The sequence below is a fragment of the Pagrus pagrus genome (assembly GCF_965226575.1).
Source record: "Pagrus pagrus genome assembly, chromosome: 5".
Classification (NCBI taxonomy): domain Eukaryota; kingdom Metazoa; phylum Chordata; class Actinopteri; order Spariformes; family Sparidae; genus Pagrus; species Pagrus pagrus.
In genome coordinates this window covers 28,670,518-28,694,195 of record NC_140189.1, presented here as the reverse complement: position 1 = coordinate 28,694,195, position 23,678 = coordinate 28,670,518, and the positions used below count along the sequence as shown (strand labels likewise).

The window sequence follows — 23,678 nt, the reverse complement described above, 5'->3', positions numbered from 1 at the left end:
TCCGAACTACTTCACACTCGACAATGCGCGTCCTTGGGTTCCCGGCAGCACACCCACCGAGTATGAAGTCAATCGAATGTCGAGAAAAATCGAAGGACAGTGAGCCAGAGACTCCTTCAGTCTTAGTTAGATCACTTTGCAATGATGCAGTACATCAGGTTCAGCTTCTCACAGGTTATTTGTCCAATGTCATGTTCTGGTTTGCTGAGGTTTACTGAGTATTTCCTCGGCCGCTCCAACTCCAACAATTTCCTCGGAGAGACAAAACAGAAGATAAAAAGGCAAAACAACTTCCTGCGCCGCAGTGACCACATTTGGAAACAAATCGGTCTTTGCTGCAAATTAGCCACTGTTTGCGCACCGACCCAGTTGGTAAAGAGACGTGTAATGGAACTGAAAAAAGTGAGTCTGACGGGTTTTGGCTCAACCAAAGTTATCATTATATACAGACTCTTAATTGCCGGGAAATTTGCACTTTTTCTAATTGAATAATAAGTGCGGACCGAACTTTTGATTGCTTTGGCAGCAGCCCTTTCGTGGTTGAATCTGTGGGGAAACGTAACGCTAATATGTGTTAAATTTATGTCCAGCCAGTGACACAGGGGAGTAGAGCCTAATGATGCATAACATCTACATATACCGCCTCTTTTCTTTGTTTGCTTTCCATTTTCCTGCGACGATTCTTCTTGTTGCCATTCACGGTCACTTTTCAGACAATTAAAAAAGGAATTGTCTAATAACGTGCTGTCACACAATAATGCATATTTCAGCGCCCCTTCCAGTCAGCAGATTAATTATTGATATCACATGGGTTAACACTGCCACTGCACAAGTTACACTCCAGAGGTTTTCCAGTGCAAAAACAATTAGAGGGAGCTCATGTTGTTCTTTGATGCTTAATTGGAAACTGTCCAGGCTCGCTGCATCATTTCTGTTTCTCCAATTCAACTGGCATCCTGTTTAGAAAATTGGCCCCTTAATTGCTTACTTGACCCTAATGTATCTATGAAGCGGGAGGGGGAGGTTAAGGAAGGATAGTTGTGAAATTGGTTAAGACAGTTTCCCCTGCAGTCCTGTGTAATGAGATCACTATGGATGGCCTGCAGTGGCTGTTTATACCCGAGCTGCACTCTGACTTCATCAGGCTGAGAGAGGACGGAGGGGGGAGAGAGGGATATAGGAAAGAGAGAGAGAGAGAAGGGACAGCTGGTATTAAATCATCACAGAGGAGAGATCTGATGCAGGGAAATGGGAGGGGAAGAGAGAAAGAACAATATAAGAATGAATGAATGAGAGAGTGGTTGACTGAAAAGCTGTCTAACCTTGAGGGTAAGTGCTGTCCAGAGGAAACGTCTGACTGCGTTTAATGCCAGCGGCTGGACAAGAGCAGACGACTGGCCTTATAATGGCCTGTCTGGCACTGATTGACAGGTGGTTGAAGCTCTGTTGTAATAAAAGTCATGGCTGCTACCCTCTAGCCTTCAAACTCTCACATGTTACACCTTACAGTATATTTTACCCTGACTGAAATGAAAGGGAAATTCAAGTGTTTAGAAACCTGGATCCAGAATATTTGACATAGTTTGGTGTTAGTTTGGATCTGAACTACGTGTGAAATGCAACATATATCATTTCTTGTGTTAGAGGTTTCTCAATCAAGGCAAAACAAAAGTAGCGTGGGATCATGTGAGTTACTGTCTTCAATGTCCTCACTCTCTGATGTACCCTTTCCTGGAGGTTTTAGTGAGAGGGGACCATATTTAACGCATTGTTGCATGAACCTGTTAAGCCAGAGCTGAGCCCAACTTGCTAACATAAAAGTGAAATATATAGTTTGGTACCTGAGGAATTTTTAAATGGCACAGATGGTGCCAAAATGTGCCAAATGGCACATTTGGAGATTCCGCCTGAGTACTCCGTACTTAAACCTCCAATTTTGCTCTGATTCACTTTATTAGCATAAAAGTTGGCAGAGGTAACGCTCAGATGTTTTGCTATGGTTTGCTCAAGATTTGGAGCTGCAACTGCATCATTCCTCAAGGATATTCACTCTTAAACTGTGATTTGTGTTGAGGCAGAAATAAAATCTTTCACTTGTTGTGTGCCAACTTGATTTACTCAGACCCAGTGACATATATACCTATACTTACACATCTGAACAAATATTTCAAGTTTTCCCTTTATTACGACACCTTGATTATTCAAATAGACCTTGTAGTTGCAGAGATACACTCACACTAATGACCAAGTGGAGACCCAAAATAGTAATTTTGTCAATGGAGTCTGGCAGCTGTGAAGACAGCGTTATAACAGCTGTTTTTGCACCTTACCCTTTAACAAAAAGGTTAATCTCTGCAGGTAAGCTTTCCATTATGATGCTTGTCGTTGCCAAAAACAAACTTTTAGTGGATGTACTTTGACGGGTGCAGTTGCCCTCAGCCATTGCAACCCATTTTACAGCTGCTGGCTGAGACTATATGGACCAATTCCCAAACTTTTGGACCCATTAGTCATTTAGACACCAAAATATGTAAAAATATTCCCCACGTTTGAAAATACTGGAATTAACCTTTAAGTGAAACTTCCTCTTGTACTTTGGTACTCATTCCTTATCAAGGTTAAGATTCTGCAGCCACGCTAGCAGCTCTGTGAGTCTGTGCTTTGAGCTCAATGCTAACATCAGCATGCTAACAAGCTCACAGTGACAAAACTCCTGTGCTGTTGTTAAGCAGTTATAGTTTATTCATCTGACTTTTCTTGGATTCAGCATCCATTTCAGCATGCTAATAGTTGCTTAATAGTGCTAAACACAAAGTACAGATGTTGAGGCTGATAGGGATGTCATTAATTTTTTAAGTATTTGACCTGATGGTGGCTAAAATTATGAGACGAATATGAATGGAGGATTCATTTTCATGACAGTCGGTCCAGTGGATATCAAAATATGTTACTAGATAAGTGAAAACTTTGAACTGCTGGTGCTTCAGGAGGAAAAGTCTGGTTATGACCAAAGTCGGAAGGCTTCATCCTCTGGGGACCGTGAATGTGTGATATAAACTGTGGACCAACACTGATAAACAGTTGTTCAAAAATGGAAAATGCTTTGAAAGCACCTACATGCTCCCATTCCTAAAAACACCCGGAGAATATAAAAACATTAAGATAAGGAATAAAGCTTCCTCTAAATGTTTACAGATGGCAGCGGCACAGAGAAATTTATCAGTGTGACGCAGCGCGGCTCAGCTAATTGGACTCAGCGCTGATAACAGAAGGTTAGGGGTTTGATCACTTTTATGGCATGTTGTATAGAAAGCAGGCAAATTCATTCCACTGTGAGCCAGTTAACACACACTCACCAGCTGTGTAGCATGTGTTACTGACTACCAAACAGTGCTTCGGTGCCATTGGCAAAAAAAAAAACCTAGACATGCTGTTGTTATTGCCGTGTGCTTTGTGCTATATCAAGTTATGGTTTAATGTTTTATGCAGGATTTAGATAATAGCCCCAAACAAGTAGACCACAGCAGTGTATTGCACCGTGTCTATCATAATCACCGCTGAATGATTATGAATATATATAAAAGAGACATTTATTACCCCGTGCATATTGCTGAGGCTGTTCAGCCATCTGCAACTACTGTTTTATCAAATTTAGTACGAGAGTGTGTGAGCTCGCACTGAATTTACTATATAGATATAAAGACTGTGTGTTAGGAAAAGGTTGAGTTATTTTTTGGATGGCTGAGTTGTTCTCTCACTGGACAATCAGCTCATCATCTGGCCTTCCTTCTTCATTCCTGCTTTTGTGTCCGTTCACTTGGACTGTACATGCCTGTTGACACCAGCTTATGTCAACTTCCTCCTGTCTTTTTTATCTAATCCAGGCTAACCGGCTGCAGGCTGTAACTTATTATTTACAGGACAGATGAGAGCAGTATAGATCTTCTCACCTCTTGGCAAGAAAATGGCACGTAATATTTCCTAAAATCTTTAAAGTGTAACCTGTATTTTTCAACCTGGGGCTATTGTTTCTTTTGTGACTACCGGGGACAACATTTATTGAAATTGGTCTGGTATTGAGTGAGAGCGCTGCAGCTGGCAGCAACAAAACAGGCTGCGGTGTCATCTTTACTTGTAATTGAACACGGTTAATGCACGTTCACTTTAAGTGCTTGTTTTCGCCACTTGTTTCTGGCAACCAGCGTCTGTGTAGTGACTAAAAAAAAGTGATGTACCTCACAGTGCTTGTTGTTTTTTAAAAAGAAGTGTAATTTGAATTTTTTTAAATTTTCTGTAGTGAAAGTAACTTGCTACACTGCTAGTTACATTGCTTTTGCGTTACACCACAGCTACACTTAATTACCAGTTAAGACTGTAAGACCTCACATATGCCCACACATCAGCCCTTTCCTCTGGTAGTGTTACACTCAATACTGCTGATAACATTATTGAAGCAAATTCCTGCAGAGGCCTTTTTGTTAAAGAATAAGATGTGATTTTCTTTAACCAGAAACGGCCGCTATCACTCCCGCTAAAGCCTCCAGACTCCATTTGCAGAAACAGTAATTTTATCGTCACATTCAAAGTTGATGGAAAACAAAGTAAAACTCACCAAAAACAGATCTGGGTTTTTCCTTTCACTGTTTCAACATTCACAAACTCTGGTCTGGTCTAAACAAACACTTAATTCACTTTGTAAGATGTGACAATATTGGGAGATGAGTGAGGGGGAGGGTGGACCTCAGAGAAGCAGCGGGGAAAACCAGCATGTAGAGGCAGGATATTTTTATACTAATGTGATGAATTCAGGATTTATTAAATCAGAGTTGATGATTGTTGGAACAGACAAAAGTCAACAAACTTTCCACAAGTGACGCTGCAAGCAAATGCTCTTTTTTAGACTTAGTTGACGTATAAAGATGCCATTTTTAAATTCATGTTCCCGTCACATGATGATACAGGTGAAAATATAGCGCTATCTATACCAACCAGTGATATTGCATGAAGTTACATATCAATACAAATATACACCTAATATATATACAGTATGATACACAAGAATATAAATAAGCTCCTCACAGCACAAAAACAAAAATAAGATCAGGCTGGAGTCCATCATGATTTCAGTCTGGCTGGATCTGAATTGAGGTGGTCTGGATTTTAAATAGGATGTCCGTAAAACTATTCTTAAAAGAACAGGAATTAACACTATCCATGAAAACTCATGAAGGAGGGGAACAACATACTGTGCATATGAAGTCAACTGAACATATAAAGCTTCAGCAAACAGTCTTAAGGATACAATATGAATCACAGAAACAGCCCAAAAATATTATCGGACAGTATCAAAATCCACCCTGTTTTGATTTCAGTTGAACTCCTGATGTGCGTGACTGCTATTTATTGACGCCGAAAGGACACAACAACACTGCTTTGGTCAGGTTTGAATTAGGCTTTTATAACAATAATAACATTTCTGTTTCTGTCTGGTGGCTTTTGCTGGAATTATAATGGCTGTTTCTGGTTAAACAAAAAGGATTTCTTCTTTAACAGAAAAGACTGTCTCTGTACTGCTCCATAGAATAACAATCTGTTAGCGGCAAAAACAAGCACTTAAAGGGCACATACATACAGTCACCCGCAGGGACTACACAGCAGCCGGCCGTGCATCTGCCGGCTGCAGTGCTCCGGCTCATCACTGGACCAACTTTCAAATATCGTTGTCGCAAATGCTCTCTGAGACAGGTTGAAAAATACCAAAGTTACCCTGAAACTGTTTCTTTAAGGTCAGCTAAACGGGATGTTCTCAATTTCTGCTCAAGGTAATTGAAGTGTTATCAGTGTGATCGAGGCGTATTTCCCCCGCAGAGACCGACTGTACTGAGTCCTATCCCTGCACTTCTAGCAGTCAAACACAAAACAGCTCGAAGCTGAATCATCACAAATTTCCCCCAGTGTACTATTAGCACAGAAAGCTGAGTCAGTTATAGGTACGAGCTCTTCAAATAGATTTTAAACGTAGCAGAGCTGATTATCGGTCACAATGTGAGGCTTTGTTGAGATTCAGGCCGCTCTGCATAGTAAGGTGCCCACTGTTTTGCACTGCAGGGAATGCCCACCGGGGTTGGTGTGGGTGTCTCAGTGGCATGTTATGAATTTATTTGCCGCATGGCTCAGATAACTGCAGAGAGCCAGACGCCCACGCTCAGCGTCTGTCTGAGGGCAAAGGGAGACCTCTGAGTCTGTTTTTGTCTCTGTCATTACCACAATGTTCCTATTCACCACCAGAATCTGTTGATACCGTTATCACTCAGGTTGTTCTTTTATTCCCATTCACGTTCTCATTTAGTCTCTGCTCTCCTCTTCCTCTCAGCTGTCATTATTTCTCTCTTGTAGGTAGCCCTCCTCCACCTCTATTCTTCTGTACAGCTCGGCGCAATGCCCTTTAGTTGTTCTGTGCTCCACTTTCCCTGAATCACCCTCCGGCAGGTTACAGTAGAATACCGGCACGACTTATTAAGCTCCAGTTACGTGTTAATGAAAATACTACTGTCAGGTCAGGGGTTAAAACATTGTGATGCTAGAGGGGTTGGCGATTGGATTGCAGGTGATGTCGGGGGATTCAGCCATGAATCAGTCAGGCATTGAAGGAATGGATTTCTCTCTGAGAATCATTTTGCGACTCAGTGGTTTATTTCAGGGTGAGAAAGAGCGTTTCAACATTTGTAAACGTGACACCACTGGATGTTTTAAGGTGTCCTTGGGATATATTCCAGCCATGTTTGTGGCAGCGAAAAAAGGCTATTAATGACGGGAAGTCAGGCCCTCTGCAGCCGTGTTTGTGACGAGATAACTAGGTGTTTTTGATGAGACCTCAAGACATATACAGTTGGGTTTATGGTGACCAAAACTAAAATCTTTTTAAGCCAAAACACTTTGTGTTCCTGTGCTGTATATAAAATATGCACAGCTTTGTGAAGAGAGAAAAATATCCCCTTTTTGTTTTAAGTTTACTTTTGCAAAGTAGCTACTTAATATGGTCAGCCAACAGCACACTCCCAGAGACCGCTCCTCAGGTACTGAGCGCATGTGGAGGTGCAGATAGATTGGCAGTGGACCAAACCACAGTGAGGCATGTGGGGGGGAACCAGTCTTTAAAAACTTTAATCAGCACACCTGTTTTCAAACGACAAATCTCTGCCCCGCACCCCCCCAGTTGTGACCTGCATTGATTGCATCTGTCTTTCCACTTGCAAAGTGACATTTTTGCATCTCTATCAGTTAATTCAGCCGTGCGCTCGTTAATTCAGGCCTCACAGAAACCCCTTTCTCTTTTCCTTGAGAGGCTGCCATTGACGTCATGTGTATCGCACTGACTAAAGGCTGGTAAACCAGGGAATGGAGATGTGATGATGAAGGAATCACAGCTTCGAGACTTGTGGGACAGACGCCATATCTGGTGGCAGGGCTGACGAAAACAAACTTTGATACACTTTTAATGATAAAACCAACCAACAGGGGAATTAGGAGCCCCATGAATAATTTGATGAATTACTTCTTTGTGTGTGTGTGTGTGTGTGTGTGTGTGTGTGTGTTTTGCGTTTGAAATTAAACAAGAGTGAAGCCGTGAGCAGAGCGCTGAACTGTGCCTTCACACCCGTCATCTGGTGCAGAACAAATCAGAGGTGGTCTTGCACGGATTAGGGACAATGTTGGACTACGGTGTCTGTTTGACTTGCAGGAAAAGATAATCAGGTTTTGTGCACACTCTGTACCCAGGCACACTGAATGGTTTATATGGAGCAAATCAAATCCCCAAAGGAGCGAAAACATTGTTTGCTGTCGGAGCTGCAAGAACAATGAGAGCTCCAGGATTGGAGACACGCTTTCTACATTAGCTGTGTTTACTTGCAGACATGAGCAGAGGTCAAAGGAGGACAAGTCAGGTCAAAGCCCGGATCAATGTGTTAGCTGTTTTTTACTGCTGTCTTTACAATTATTGATGCACAGTAAAGACTTTTAACAGCATCATGAAACAGTAAGTTTGATTGAGGTGTTGATTAATTAACAACCTGTCAGTCAATGTTTTGGGCAAAAAGCCGGTACCACTCATGTTTTTGATTTTTAGGAAGTTGGTGGTGGTGGAAGAATAAGTCAAGCACAGCACTTTGATTCAGGAGACTGGTGTTTGTGTCCCATGTAAAAGTTATTGTTGTATTGTTGTGTATTTTTTTAATCGACATTATGTTCAGTTTTTGTTTTGTTTTTTATTTTTAATTTTTTGTGACAGTTTGGTGAGGTTTAGGAAAATAATTGGTTTGGTTAATTGGTGACTTTCAAGTACTATACAGCTAAATACGAACAAATTCATAAGTGACATATTTGAAATTTCTTTGGAATTACACCCAAATTACCAGAATATTCAGCTCAAAATTGATTGATAATCCCCCCAACAGTGTTTAATTATAATAATCTACTATTTTCCTATAAGAAGTCAATCAGCAGCTGGTAACTTATTTAATACATTTCCAAGAAACTTTTAATTAGTTTCTGTATAACTTCTCCTCAGCACCAAATTGAAATTGAAGTTGTTGTAGTTTCTGCTGATCACGTCATTTTTATTTCCAGCTCATTGGGATGCAACAACTTACTTCACTTGTTGGAAAAGAGCTGAATGTTATTGTTGAAGTCCAGCTGAAATGGAAAATGCTTTTTTTTTTTTTTAACCATTTTAGATAACACCCACAATCACATTGTGCACCTGTTTTACAATATATGCCCAAAAATTTCCAAAAAATAAATGTATTTGTTTTCTTATATCAAAGTCAGCCATGATATCTTCCTGATCACTCCACCCTGGTGCCCCCATGTTCGAAAGATAGCTGCGAAAGTGCCCTCTCGGATGCAGCGATAATTAGCAACAGTTTGAGAGTGTGTGTCTCTGCAGGTCACTGTCAGTGAAAATAATGATGCTTCATTTTAAAAGTTGCATTAATCTTAGGTAACAGTCACCTTGTTTGTGTCTGATAAATGATCTTTACAAAGAAATGTGATGAAACTGTTTGAACGTTGATCAATTTCAAAGCCCCGACGGCTAAATATAGCAACAGATTGACCTGGAAATCAAACACACAAATACACTCTCCACATGTCTCTAAGCTGATTAACTAATTAGCTAATTAGAATGAAACGTTCACACCGAGTCAAAGCGGAAACAGGCAAAGCAAACAATAACCGCTGAGTAACACAGCCACACGAGGACGAATAAAAACTGCATCTGGAGTTCATTAACAGAGGAAGAAAGCACTTGAAGAAGAAAGAGAGTTGCTCCTTAAGTCGGTCGTCAGCAGTCGCAACAACAACAATACAAGTCGTAAGGATAATTACTTTCTTTATTCGTTTGAGAGGGGCACTTTACTGAAGGGGGCAGAGGCTTGAGCCGCTCCAGCCTCCGAGCTGTGTTACCTCAGTACAACTCTGCAGCTTATAGCTGCTGCTTGTGGTTTGAGAGAGGAGCCATTATCAGCCAGCAGTCTGATCAGTGTTGTCAGCTCCAATCCCCTAAATCCTCCTGTTTCTCTCTGGAATAGCAGCCTTGAAAATATCTTCTATAATTTAAAAAGGCATTTTGACCGTACTTGGCAAATGTCTTAATAATGAAAATGCCTCAGTTTTCTTCTTTACTGAAACAAGATGGCAGCGTTTCAGGCACCGAGCGTGAACGTGTTTAACGACAATCTTAAATTAACTTCATTTTGTGCTGGATGTCAGATAGGCTACAACACTGCTCAGCGGGAGATGCGCAACTAAGTGAGCAGCTATAAATGTCCCTTGCATTGCCTGCTGACTGAAGCTATAATTGTAGAGATTGGCTGGCAACAGTGGAAATGAGCTGTTTACATAACATGAACACAAGAAACAATTATTGCTGCAAAAATCCTAATGGATAATTGATCAAATGTTCATCGGGAGCTGAATCCTACATTTATTAATAGAATTATTTCTATTTCCAAAGTGTTTGCATGAAATCTTTAAGATCGTCCTCATCATCAAGAAGAAGGAGAAGATCACATTTTTTTGTGGTGACAGTCGCCTATTGACGTGCTTCAAATGCATAGACCAGGTTATTATTATGTATTTGCCTCGTATACACTAAAATTGCTGCCTTTCAAGTTATTTTTGATCTGCTGTGGTCTTTTGTCATCCTCAGCGACCGTAGCGTTGTGTACAAGCGGACAGGCTTTTACCGGGGCGTGGTTTGTTGCTGAGTGCAAGGTCGCAGCTGGACCCTTCTCCAACAGACGAGTTGTCACACCACTGTGGGGAAAAGTACTGATAATTGTCGCGGCAGTGCGAGCATACCCACCGAGGCCGGATCCACTCGTTTGACAGTGAAGACGGAGAGTTCCTGTTCTCTGCACGCCTCAATCAGAGTGGTATTTTTTTTTACCACTCGTACATAAATGGTGATAAAAATGCAGATGTATAACCCCGTGAGCACAAACACGTGAACACGAACACATTCAATCATACACGCAATAAAAAGGAATCCTGATTCAGATGGAAAACATCTACACTCACCCACAACACGAATAAACCTGAGCAATGAGCAATACTTTCGCTGTTTTATTGCCTCCTCACACACACACATACTGAACATACAGCACTCAGGAGTGGGATCGTCTCGTTTGTCATCTTTTATCACTTTCAAATATCTCCGCTCCCCACTGCTCCTCTTGCACTTCCTCTACTTCCTGCTGGGCTAACAACACTTTACATTATCGGCCCCTTTGAGCGTCTGTGAACGCGCCGGTGCTTCCGTGCATCCATAAGTCAGCATTTGCATTTGACAGAACAATTTCAATGGGCAAGATCCATTCACGTCTTCACGCAGCAGTGTAGAGTGTCTGATGCAGGCGCGCAATGAATGACGGCTCTTGGCAAGTACGCTCACAATGGCACGTCTGTGTTCATCGTATCAAAAAGTAGGAATCTCCGTGTACTTTACAGAAGCAAATTGAGATTTTTGTGTCTGCAAAGCGTCTCGTAAGAATGGATATTATGTGGTACGCTTGTGAATGTGGGTTAATTATAGCAGTGAGTCACTTTGATACAGAGGAGGACGAGCTCGCTCATTAACAACGTTTAATTATGTCCTTAGTTAAGATTTCTTTTCATAGTCAGACTGCAGTGAAGACAACGGTATTTTCCACCCCTGTTAAGAGCTGGAACATTTGTTTTATTTGTCCAAATAGTTCTGAAACTTGACAGTTCATGGTGTTTTTTTTGTTTGTTTTAAATAGCAGCAATCAAAAGAAGAAGGATTCATCAGTGAGGCATAATTAACCTCGTCCTGCTTAATCACAGCATTAGGTTTAGTTTAAGCTACTTTACACAAACAAGCTCCCCGTGTGCAGTTTACACCCCCCGATTTTGAGGTATTGATGTTTACATGAGATTATTTCATAATCTTGTGTTGTAATTTGCAGCTACAAGCGTGCAAAATCTTCCCAGTGCTGCTGTAAAGTATTTGTTACAGGAGCGTATCACCCGTGGGCATCAGCTGTTGTAAATCTTCAAACGTCTACAGTATTTCCAGTTGTGGGGAAACAGCCCCAGTGGCTGGTCTGCTCTCATTGCTCATCAAATGTGTTTCCCACAAATCTCCGTAAGATGGCTGTTGGAACAGACGCTTGAGGCAAGGCATCAGTAAAACTCCTCCGCCACGAGAGAAGTCCCTGAATGCATCACACGCGACACTCTCTACCCCTACGGTGCAGAAAATCAAAAAATGGAGGGAAAAAAAGGAGAGAGACCCAGGAAAGGCTGGAAAACATGAGCAGGCTGTTTGCAGCTATCACGCCACATGATTTATTAATGCTGAAGTTCAAATCTTTCAGTTACCTGCTGCTCCCATCCGAGGCTGCCGGCGCATGCAACATGCAACTCACAATGTGGGCTACACTCACTCTGTGCAACATGCTCAGTCCAGGTGAGGAGTGACACTGGCCACGTCCACAATTATTTCAAAAATAACAACATTTAGCATTTGATACGGGTCATGTAAAAAGCATATTCTGTTTAGTTATATCTGGAATGTAGCACTTTCCGATTAAAGGTGCACTACATAGTTTTGGGGAAGAAATGTGAATCAGAAGATTGATTTATTTTATGCCTAAACAAACTCAGTTAACAAACTCTTTGTTTATGTGTGGCGGACCCTGCCACCTTTCTAGCTACAAACCTGGGACCTTATTTTCCTTTGAGAACAGCTTGTTTACTTAGATAGGGAAGAAAAAAAAATATTTCTGAGTTTGTATTATTACATCATTAATGTTGTAAATATTAAAATTCTGAGTTTGAATTTCTTCTCCAAAACTGCATACTGCTCCTTTAAGACTTCTGGGCTATGCCACAATTTTTCATTGACAACACAGGGTTGTATAACGAAATGAACGTATGTAAACTCCTTCATGCTACACAAGTTACAGACCATATATATACAGTTATTAATATAGAAATATGCATAAACACGTAGTGCGTCTTTTGAATATTCATCAGGGTTTATGTAAACAGCAGCAACAAGATGGTGATGATGATGTGGTCTCTGACTGCACGTGAGCACCAAGCATCAATGTTATAAACACAGGGTCCACCCGTCCTCGTCCCGCTGTGGTCCTGCGCTCTGTCGGCTCAGAGCACAGTCCACCTGTCGAGTGCAGGTCCGAACAGCGTGATGCAGGACGCAGAGGGCCGTGATGGTCGCAAAGTCCGTTGCTCAACTGCTTTCTTCTTCAATGATGATGACAGTATTTCTGCCATACGCAGTGTTTCAGCAACAAAACTGAAGAAAATCACAATTAAAAAAGCAAAAAATGTAGCGTAAATTGGAGGAGCTGCCGGCCGCTCATCATGCACCGCTGTTGCCATAGCAATATTACCTTGTATAACTCAAGAAATAGCGGTTTATTGTCAAGACGTCAGAGCAACAGGTGTGTGCTTTTTTCGTCTCCTTTTGTTACTCCTGTTGCAGTAATCAAAACCGATCTGCCAAGAAGAAAAACAAGCCAAACTAGATAAGATTAGACAGCTTTATTAATCCCCAGTGGGGAAAATGAACTCATACAGACAACAGCAATAATATGGAAATTGCATCTCGGCATAGTAAAATAAATGAATAACAAAATGAAAACAATGAAAAGCCATTTCAGACATGAATTAAAGCGTCATGGTGCGACGGATCCTGACCACATCTAAAAATCTGAGGGCTGCAGGAAGAGATTTCATTCAGCAGAACAGTGACGCATCGTCCCTGCAGACGCTTGCGAGTCTGTTAAAATCATAATGTAACAGATGGCCTCTATTTTCTAAAGTAACCTCAAGTGAGCATAAAAGGGGACACTGACTAAGAGTCTCCCATTATTTGGTACCGTCTATCTTATTAATTTGGGCTTGAAATCCCTCTGTATTAAATAGAGCAGATTCAGATCACCTGTTGCGCAGGGTGTCGAGACTGGTTGATGATTAGGAGAGCAGCCGGGGGCGTTCTCTCCAGCGGCCTTTTGTGAAGGCTTGAGAGAGGTGGATAAAGGTGCGACCGGGTCATTCTGAGTCCTTCTGCAGACCTCAACTAAACAGACTGTCAGACAGAAACTCTTTCTATTTCTTTGCTGTCTTTTGTGCTTTCTGATTGAGGAACACTTTAAGCGTCCTGCAGCCTCGTTGAGCGACTATCATAAAGTCACAGTTTGACTAGGTTAGCTGCATCAGGGCTGTGCTCGGTGCTGTTTGTGCAGGAGTTTTGTTCGGCGCCTACAGGTTTCTTTTGTTGTTTATCTCCACTGAATCCCACATTTTTTTCCACTTCATTTCATTTAGAAGAAGGCAAGGGAAACAAATGTATCTCAGTTTTATTATCATTGCAGAGGCATTTTTTTTCCATATTGGAGAGGCTTTTCTCCATTATTATAAAAGAGGCATTTGTGAGATTTGGGATTCACAGTAAATATGTGGTTTTGAACTGGTTCTCAGACTTCTTCCCACCAAGTGATCTGATCGTCCTCAAGAAGAATAATGACTGAGCCTTCTTGAATACATCCTCAGTTTTTCTTTGTCCAGTTTAATTTACCGTCCAGGTAAATGGCAATACATTTATACAGTAAGACTGGACAATCTCCTTCGGCTGTCCCTCAGTTATTATTATTATCATTTCTTCTTCTTCCTCTTCTTGTTCTTCTTGTTCTCCTTCTTCGTCATCTTCTCCCTCTCCCTCTTCTCCTTCTTTGAAAATCCACATCACACCAGCTGACAGATTTCTCAGCCTCTCATTTATAGGCCGGGTTATTGCAGTGGTTAGGCAGACCCACCCAAAACGTTTGGATCTGACAAGACGCCTCTCGTCAGCATTATAAACTAAGTTAACCAAGAAACAATGTTTCCACTGCAGAGTTTGTCCTCCAGAGTGGACTGATTCCTAAAATGTCGCACTTTGTTTCCATCCAAAATGTAAGGAGTCCTTTCTTTGCAGCTGCAGTGCAGAAAATTCACACGTGTCAGTCACTGTAACCCCACTGGTAATGTTTTTGGATTGTAAACAAAAATACAGAAATATTTGAATATCTCAGAGCTGTTTGAGCGGAGAATAACATTCAAAGTCGACTTGTTTCTCAGGGTGAAGCAGGAGCGATGATTGCATTGCTACCCGGGCAGGTGGTTGTGCTCGAGTTGTGGTCGGTGGCTTCACCAGAACAAACACTGTTGTCCATCCTCAATTCATGTGTCAAAACAGACAAACAGTCTGGTAAACCACACATTTCTCAGTGGGTTCAGAGGGTGGGCGGCCAATCAAACTCTGGCTCAGAAGCAAGCCCGCAAGCCAAGTGTGAAAATGAACCAAGTCGGTGCTGTCTGTCGCTGCTTCACAATAAAAGCTCTCCAGTGGGTTGACGGTGTGAAGCTTTAAATGTGAAGCGGCGACAGGAAGGGTTTGATTTGCATTAAAGTTACTGTAGCGTGACGCAGCAAAACAGGAAACCACAAACCAGTTTGCTGGATTGAGTTGAAGAGAGCCAGTGGCTCAAAATGACTCCTTCACACTGTTTTCTGGCGCTCAGCTCTGCGTGATGGAGTGAGGAACTCGGTGACTCACTGCCACTTTGAACTCAGAGTTGTCTGTTGGTTCACACTCCTTATAAACAAGCCCCATGGCTGTCGCTCTCTGTTGCTGTTTTTTTAAAATTTAGGTCTGTCTTTCCTTTTTTGTATAGATTTATTGAGTGGGAATACACAACGTATCAAATATGCAAGTGCACTAGTTGTTTCAGCAGAACATCCTTTCTTCTTTATCATAACTATGAACAAAAACATTTCAAAATAAAAGCCCCACCCCAATAGAAATACAATAAATAAGATCAGGTTCAGGAATAATAAATCTAAACAGGTTGATAGGGCAATCGTTAGGGTCTAACAGTGGTAAGGAAAGAAAAGTTAGTATAGTATTTTCTCAGGGTACTGCAGGATACAAACTCAATTATCACGTATAAATGTTTTGCTGCAGTGCTCGCAAGCAGAGCAAAATACTGAAGGTGAGCTGACATCACCCAGTATTTTGGAACAAAGTCTGTATGAGATTTTTTAGAAAGTGTTGCGACAACATTTTTTCAAAAAGCATCTCGCATGTGAAGAAGACGCCAGACGCTCCAAATCCCTGCACGCAGCAGAGACACTCACAAACTTTTTCTTCTGTCTTAATAATTTGCCAACTAAAAATAAAAATGTTAACAAAATAAAACTATTTTGTTAAATGCACAGTGTCTTTTGTGCTGCTGGGGATGATGGAAGCAACATGGGATGATGGGAGATGGTGTGATTATTGTTCATGAATGTCCATCTACATGACTCAGAGGAGATAACGGCCCAACGTCCACACTCCAGACTCACAGTTTGAGTTTGAGGCGTGTTCCTGGTCTGTTTGCAACAATTTAGGGCTGTCCCACTGTCAAATCAACCCTCAAATCAATCAATCTCGTCGACATTTTAAACAACAAAAAAGTAATAAGCTTTTGAAACAATATGGAACTTTTTCCATGAAACCTCAGACTGACTGTGTCTGTTTATGTGTTCCCCCTGTTCTTGTTTTTATTATCAGGCTATACAGTATATTTTACAGCGTGAGATAAAAAGTCCACAACCTACAAGGTAAAGTGAAACATCAAGTTACTTCTCTCACTCAAACACTTACCAGTTAAGTCTGTGAGGGTTTTAGGGCTTAAGGCCTTAGGGGGGACACTGGGATCGGGTCAATGTTTTAAAATTTTAATTATGTTTGGTCACGTTGTTCGACTTCCTCCTTCACTCTCTGGCTCTCTGAGTGAAACACACTGTGATAAAGATCATGTATTTCTCTGGGTTTGAACAACTCAACAAAATATACAACAACAGTCATCAACTTTTAGACGTTTTCATGCGGAAATGCTGCATATTTTATCTTTAACTGATCAAATGTTACGACTTTATATAATAAAAGTAGTATTAGTATCACTTTAAGATACATGGACTCCAGACTGTACTACTGTCTTAGAGTTTCTATGCCTCTCCTTGCTGTGGTGACACAATTCAATGCAACCGCTGTGCAATGCAACACAACAGAAAAGCTGTGCAATGCAACACAACACAGACGGATCGTTTCTCTTTCAATCTATTGCTGAACTCTCCCCATCATGACTTCTTCCCGAACTAGGCAGTGAGTCTGCCCGAAGCTGAACATAATCTCAACAAACCAGCCGAGAGTGACAACATGACAAAGTAAATGTGTCGCGTCTCGATTTACACTTTGATTTAAGGCTTCTACAGCCTGGCGTCCCTGGAGATTTTTGAAGAAAAATTTACACACACACACACACCTTTTTGAATATTTCAACTAAATGTAGTGCTGCTGCGTCAATGTGGCCCGTCATCACACTGTCTCGCTCTCGCAACATCGCTGCAATTGAGCGAGAAAGAGAGAAGAGAGCGAGAGAGTGAAGAAAGGAGATAGGAACGGGGCTGTGCTCAAAGCTTCCCCGGGCCCCAAGGCAACACACCAGCTCGCTCCCCTCTCTCCTGAAACAGCAGAAACAGTGCTCCTATCTCCTATGCATTAATTAATCATCGAACCGAGCACTAAGCCTCTCTGTAATCTCTCAGACTGGTTTGGGAGTTGGATTTTTATTTGACCGTGTTATTTACTTTGGGTGTTAACCGTCAAGAAATGTGGGGATACAACAGAAATTACCATGCGGCAGAGTTTTCCAACTCTGAGAGCATTTGAGTTTCACTGAATACAAAACACGAGGTCTGCCGAACAGCAACGCCGTTTCATATTTACACCCAAGTCATCGCGATTAGGATTCTCATCCACGCCGCCGTCGATGAGGCTCAGTGTCGTTCTCAAGGACACGCGGGTGCTGATTAGCTGTTGCAGCATGAATCTGTGTTTTCACATACGTAACAAAGGTTTGCTCTCTCCACCGTCGGGCTTCTGCTTGAGGCTAATCCAGGAAATGAAAAAGGTTGACAATCTTTACTACGGCAATACCCGTTATTTCGACAACCAGTCTCAGCTTAGACGATCCCATCATGTGTTCCCGGTGAGATTGGCTGTTTTTTTTCAATCTTGAAATTGTTGAATGTGTCCCGTGTTGTCACACAGCATCTATAAGCCCATCCGTACGGCCGTTTTCATCAGGCCTGTCGGTTGTTATTTAGCAGCCTGAGATGCAGACAGGCACGCGTACATCTAAAAATAGAGCCAATAAATGCACATTGCGGTGCCATAAACTGAGCGACCAGATTGTGTTTGGTGTGTTTGTATAAGCAGAAATTAATGTGATATGAACAACCTAATGTTTTCTGTGACAGGGCAAACAAAACGTACAATATCTGCTAATCAGTTTGGTCCCTCAGTGGGAGATTTCAGATGTGATGGTTTGTTGGTTCTGGTCCTTTCGTTTGACTAAAACAAAAATACAAAATACTGCCAGCTTTTTCCTTCCACCACATCAGTGATATGCCTCGTCAGAAACCCTAAACTGAAGCTAAACCTTATTCTGAACAAAAAAAAAATGAAGCTGCAATATTCAAAAATGCAGAAAAGGTTTCTACGCTCACCTGAGGTGACCTTTGCCTGTTTGTGCTGAATGGGAAATGGAAACGCCTCCTCAGAGTGTGTTTTGACGCAGCGAACATTTGACTCACATGGCCGATCAGCTGTTTCCACTCAGACAGAAGACAAAAAAATTATCGGCAGATTAAAACTGTATCCTCATCGCTCTACGCACAGCCAGCAACCTTTCTCACATGAATAAATGAAACGAACAGAAATGTCGTATTTCCAGCATTTATTTCGGTGCTTCTCACTGTCAACGCTTCGGATGATGTTCTTTTAATTACATGATCTTGTTGCATCTTCATCCTCTGAGATAAGTTCGCGCTGTGCGTCTCCTTATGTTGCAACTTCACATTTCTCTAGGTTCAATTTTCTTTTCCTCTCTTGTCACAGCTCTGAGCTCATGCTCTGGTTAGGTTCAGGCACAAAAAACACTTGGTTAGGATTAGGAAAACATCACGATTTGGATTAAAATACCTGCTTTAGTCGCCACAAAACAGCTGGAGATGGAGATAATATCCAGCGGTGTCATGCTTACAAACGCTGCAGCGTAGACTTGAACTGCGGCCGTCCATTTGGCAGGGTTAGGGTTAGGGTTCTGATAAAATTTGTGATATGTTTGGATGGAAACCTGGCTATTGCTCTGTGTTTCTGGTCTGGTTTGGTTCACTTTAGCCCTCACATCAATGTTGTTGTTTTATATGCATATCAGGCAGCTGGTGCTCTGAGCTCTGATTAACTCACCGCACACTACCAACAGAACCAAGCACCAAACCACAAAAAGACAGAGTAAGCAACCAGCTGGTGAAAGTAATGGAACATTTAGCAGCTAAAAAGCCAAAACAAGAAATACTTACATTCATCGGTTGGCCAAAAACTACAAATGAAAGCCAGTGTTACTAAATGTCCGCTGGATTTGCAAAACAGGCAATTTTTGCCCACAAATTTACAACTTTATAAGGTCATTGTGTTTTCAGCTTGTTGCCCAAAGTGGCCAAAAAACTCAAATAAAGGTGTAAGATCAGTTTAGTCTTTGCAAAATGGAAGCGAACACTCCCTGACCATTTCCTCTATTGGTCCATTCTTCACTGCATTTCTAGACACACACACTCAAAATCCCAGGCATGTCCTACTCTAATGCAGCAGCCCATAAATAGCACTTAAACTGATATCATGGTGTTTCCACTGGAGAGAGAAGCATCAGTCGGCCTCGTATAGTGGCAAACCTTTAGCCAGGCCTCTCTACAGCTAAGCAGGGCGGTAGTTGTTCTTGGCAGAACCCGGCGTATGACGATGTTTCCATTACAGCACAGGCAGTTTGCTATTTGTTTCACCTCCTGTGTGTGTCTGTGCGTAATGGAAGCAGCGTGATGGATGCTGTTAGCTGTGTGTGCGTGTGTGTGTGTTTTCTGTGTGAGTGTGTGAATTGAAAGTGGTGTGAAATCGTTTTGAACTTGTCTGCAAAAGTGCCAGGGACATCTTTTGATGGATGACGTTAATTAGACATATCCGAGGCGACGTATTCGCTTAGATTTGAGTCAGAAGCTGTTCACACGGTGTGTCGTGTTCATGTGTGTGTGTGTGTTCACGCCTGTTATGGACTGAGAGTGCGTTCTGCCGGGGCCACAGAAAAAAACAGGTCCTCTCTGATTCAATTACCACACCGAGCCGAGCCGGAGGGGCAACAGGAGGCTCGGGGACAGCACGGTCTGCTTCACACAAGTTTCCTGACACAGGGGTTGAACAAAGAGGCCCATCAGTTCTGAAATGTGCACTTACAAGCTTGATTTCACCTCTCCGTCTTTTCCCCCCTTAACGTCTCAAAGCTTTTCCCACAAGCCTCCCTGCAACCTGCCCCCCTGATGTGATACCTAATCCCTCAAGTGTCAGAACCCATCGGTCCCAAATTCACTTTGCAGGAAATTGCCTCAAAGTTCTCTTTCAGACGCTGACGTGACATCGCTGACGGCGGCGCGGGTCGAGAGATAATGGCCGAGCACTTCCTCGGACTCTTTTTTAGCATCATTTTTTTGTGACTTCATTCAAACCCATAAGTTAAGTGTTCCTCTGACTTCACTTATGCAGCGATAGTTACGAGCAGCGACACTCAGACTGTCTGTGTGTGTCTGTCTCACTCCTGCTCTCGCTCCCACTCATCATGTCTGATGTGACAGTACTGGCAAATTGTGATGTGCAGGAATAATGATATTTGAGTGCCGGCTTCTGGTGTGTAATTGAAATGCCTGGATGCTTTCACGCACCTCTCCTCCACCCCCACCCCTTTAGTGCCAGCTGTGCCACTGATACAAGAGCAGTGGTTTCCCTCAGACGTCTCTCACGATGCTGGCAGGTGGCAAGCAGAGACGTTCTCTCTGTTATTTGTTCCTGATTTACGCCAACAAACCTGTTGCATATCTAACCTGCGACTCTGTGTCTCTCAGCTCGTCTTGCATGTACCTATACAGACTATTTGCTTTTTCCAGTGTGACTTCTCTTGTGAGTAGAGACGCTGGATAATGTCCTGTATTGTCACCCAATTCTGCATATACGTGCTGACACAGCCGAGCAGAGGATCTCTGTGTTAATCCTCACCCCAGTTAGTTGCTGTTGCTACCTGTCAAACTTTCCACTCTCATACTTTCCAGTAATAAGGTTTACTCAAAAGACAACTGTTGCTAGCAGGTAACATTATATCGTGATGTGGCACAAGTTTTGTCTTTTCCTGGTGTTGCGTGCGAGGCAGGGACAAAGTGCTTGTTGTGTGTTTATCCCTCCTCCTGCTTTTCCTTCTCACTCGCCTCCCCTGTTGTTTGAGCAAACCTGTGAAGAATTCTTGAATGTGCTGTATCGGAGCAAACCTGCCAAAGCGACCTCATGTAATTGTTTTAACAAAATGCTTTTACAAATGTTAAAGAAAAAAACAAATGTTTAAAACTTTATAAAGTTTTGTGAAATCTTATTTTAACATCCAATTTGTCAGAAAGTTGATTTTTGAGTCTAATTCCCAACTCATCAAATACTGACGCTGTGGGATGGCGGCTCAATTAAAGGCTTTTTAACTCTTCACCCTCTTTGTGTGCTTCGGACTTTTTCCATGAGTCCGCCTCAGTGTTGACGTCACATGATAAAAGTTCTCGACAATGTGGACTAACTGATGAGTCAATGCTCGTGTAAGATCTCAGGTATTGTGTTCGGCTTGGCTTGGCGTTGCTGAAATATTCCCCGAATCCAACTGAGAGCAAAGCAGAGCTGCTAAGATACCTAAACTGATATAGTAGCATCCACGAGCAGCTTTCACACGGTGGATGTGCTTTTTCTAGCCTGTAACCCCACAAAATAATGCAGCAAGCTAATGATATGCTAACGCCTGGGAAATAACAGTGTTACTGTGAGCCAGACTTGCTTTTGTGTACAGCTTAGGTCAGAGCAGCTAAACACACGGTTTAATCTGTTCCTTTGGTTTTAAAGGGCAAACACAAAGGACACCTCCGAACTCCAGCTCCATGCACGCTGCTTCAATATGTGGAGTAATCCAAGGCATGCACTGTCTGGCTGTGGTTGCTAAGCAATGATTAGATAATTGTGGTCCAGCGGAGGGGTCAGGCAAATGTTCATTGCAATAACAGATAATTATGATCACCCCAGACGTGTTCAAAAAGCATTTTTTGACAATATATTCAGATACAGCATCGTCCGGAGTGATGTGATCAGCAAGGCGTAACAGATTCAAAGCATATTTGCGCCCTACATCACTCGCTCAGCAGGAAAACGCTGACCTTTTCATTGCAGGGTCCACAAGGCCCTCCAAAATGTTTATTCTGACAGGTTGACATGAAGACAGTTTGACATGAAGACATCTGCAACTTGATATAGCTGCTGAGAGCGCAGACCTCCGCCGAGGCCAGCACTCCGGTTTTCTATGCAGATCTGCAAACTCAACCGCTATTTATATCTGGACATATTTCCAGAACAGCTAAAATTATGTGAAGATGTGGTCGTGCTTTGCAGAAGCCGCATCAGCTCTGATGTGCATTTATTACAAATATGACTATGTGTATTATAATTAGATATAATATATATACAGTATATATACAGTATGTATACTGAAGATGCAGTATATACTGTATATATATATAGAGAGAGGCAGACTGATTTGCCGTTTTTTGGGCCGATGCCGATACCTATATGAGGGAGTAAAAAAAAATTCCGGTATTGATTTATTGGACAATACACAAACATTTTTTTGCAGTGATCCCTCAAATGTGGTTATCTAACACTTTTCCTCAGGAGACTGGCATCCACGTCCTGTGTGTGAGTCAAGGTTGATTTGTTTTTAAGTGAAGTGATGGAACTAAGCCAAGAAGCTTACCCAAGTCATTTTAAATATGACAAATATGATCTTTTCCCAAACCAAACCAAGTAGTTTTTAACCAAACTGCAGCCATTTCATAACGTTAACAGTCCAAAAGTATTTATTTATGGTTGGTAACTTGACTGGAGAACCTCACAGTTGCACACAAACTGGCATCAGAGGGATGGAAGAGCGTCCTAGTTAGAAGCACAAAGCCACTGACCAAGCTGCTGTATTCGACGAGTTCAGTGAGAACATTATTTCCATAATCCTTCCGACAAACAGACAAACAAACTGAACGGAAAAACACAACCTTGCTGCCAGAGGTAACAAAGCCCTGTACAAAATACCCTGGAATAGAAAAATGTTTTTACTTCCCACTCTTAACAGCCACAGGAAGCCCCATGCATCATTATTTGATTTCAGTTGAAGGCTTGACCTAATATTGTGTGCAGTATGTGGTTGATGTGTTGGAGAGTGTGTACTGTTTGCTAAACTAGCTGTGTGTGTGCGTGTGTGTCTGTGTGTTTGTCGGCAGGGTGCGGCTAGAGGCCTTCTCAGACAACAGCGGGAAGCTGCAGCTCTCTCTGCAGGAGATCATAGAATGGCTGACAGCCAAGGACGAGGAGCTGTCGGAGCAGCTGCCCATAGGAGGCGACGTGGGGGCCGTCCAGCACCAGAGGGAGTTCCACCAGGTAATGTGGACGACGACACCTCTGGAGCGCAAATGTTGATGGGATGGAGTCTTTATTCTGTCCGAGGGGAAATCAATTCTCAACGCGTGTCTACTTAGAGAAGATGCATCGATGCAAAAACACACATTTACTCAGATAAATGAGTCTGTAGATACACATAAGAGCTGACATACAGTACATAGATGTATTCACAGAGGTATTGTATGTACCAGAGGGACTCCCGCTACAGTACACTGTCCTTTCCATAAATCTGCAACCATATAAGAGCAATTTGAAAAATTGATCAAGGTTGTGCACCAGGGTCTTGCACAATCATCTGTGCAGTGCATGTGATGGCTCTAACATTGAGATATAAGAAGCTGAAGGTTGGGAGGACAGGGATTATTCGAGGCTGTGCTGGTAGTGTGTGATACGTGGGCGTATTCGTTGTTGCTGGGGACAGTTATCATGGTAAAGAAACACGTGGAGCTGTGGGGTATGATTATGC

At 42.2% G+C, this 23,678-nt stretch overlaps 1 protein-coding gene across 3 annotated transcripts in view; it reads left to right on the top strand.

Annotated features, from left to right (window-relative positions):
* The window catches only part of drp2 (dystrophin related protein 2), a 190,574-nt gene that overhangs the window by 98,685 nt on the left and 68,211 nt on the right, over window positions 1–23,678 (top strand). For all 3 annotated transcript variants that reach the window (XM_084352894.1, XM_084352893.1, XM_084352892.1), the window contains one exon: window positions 23,035–23,191. In XM_084352894.1, the coding sequence (XP_084209020.1) occupies window positions 23,035–23,191 (157 nt within the window). The remainder of the gene's footprint in view (window positions 1–23,034; window positions 23,192–23,678) is intronic.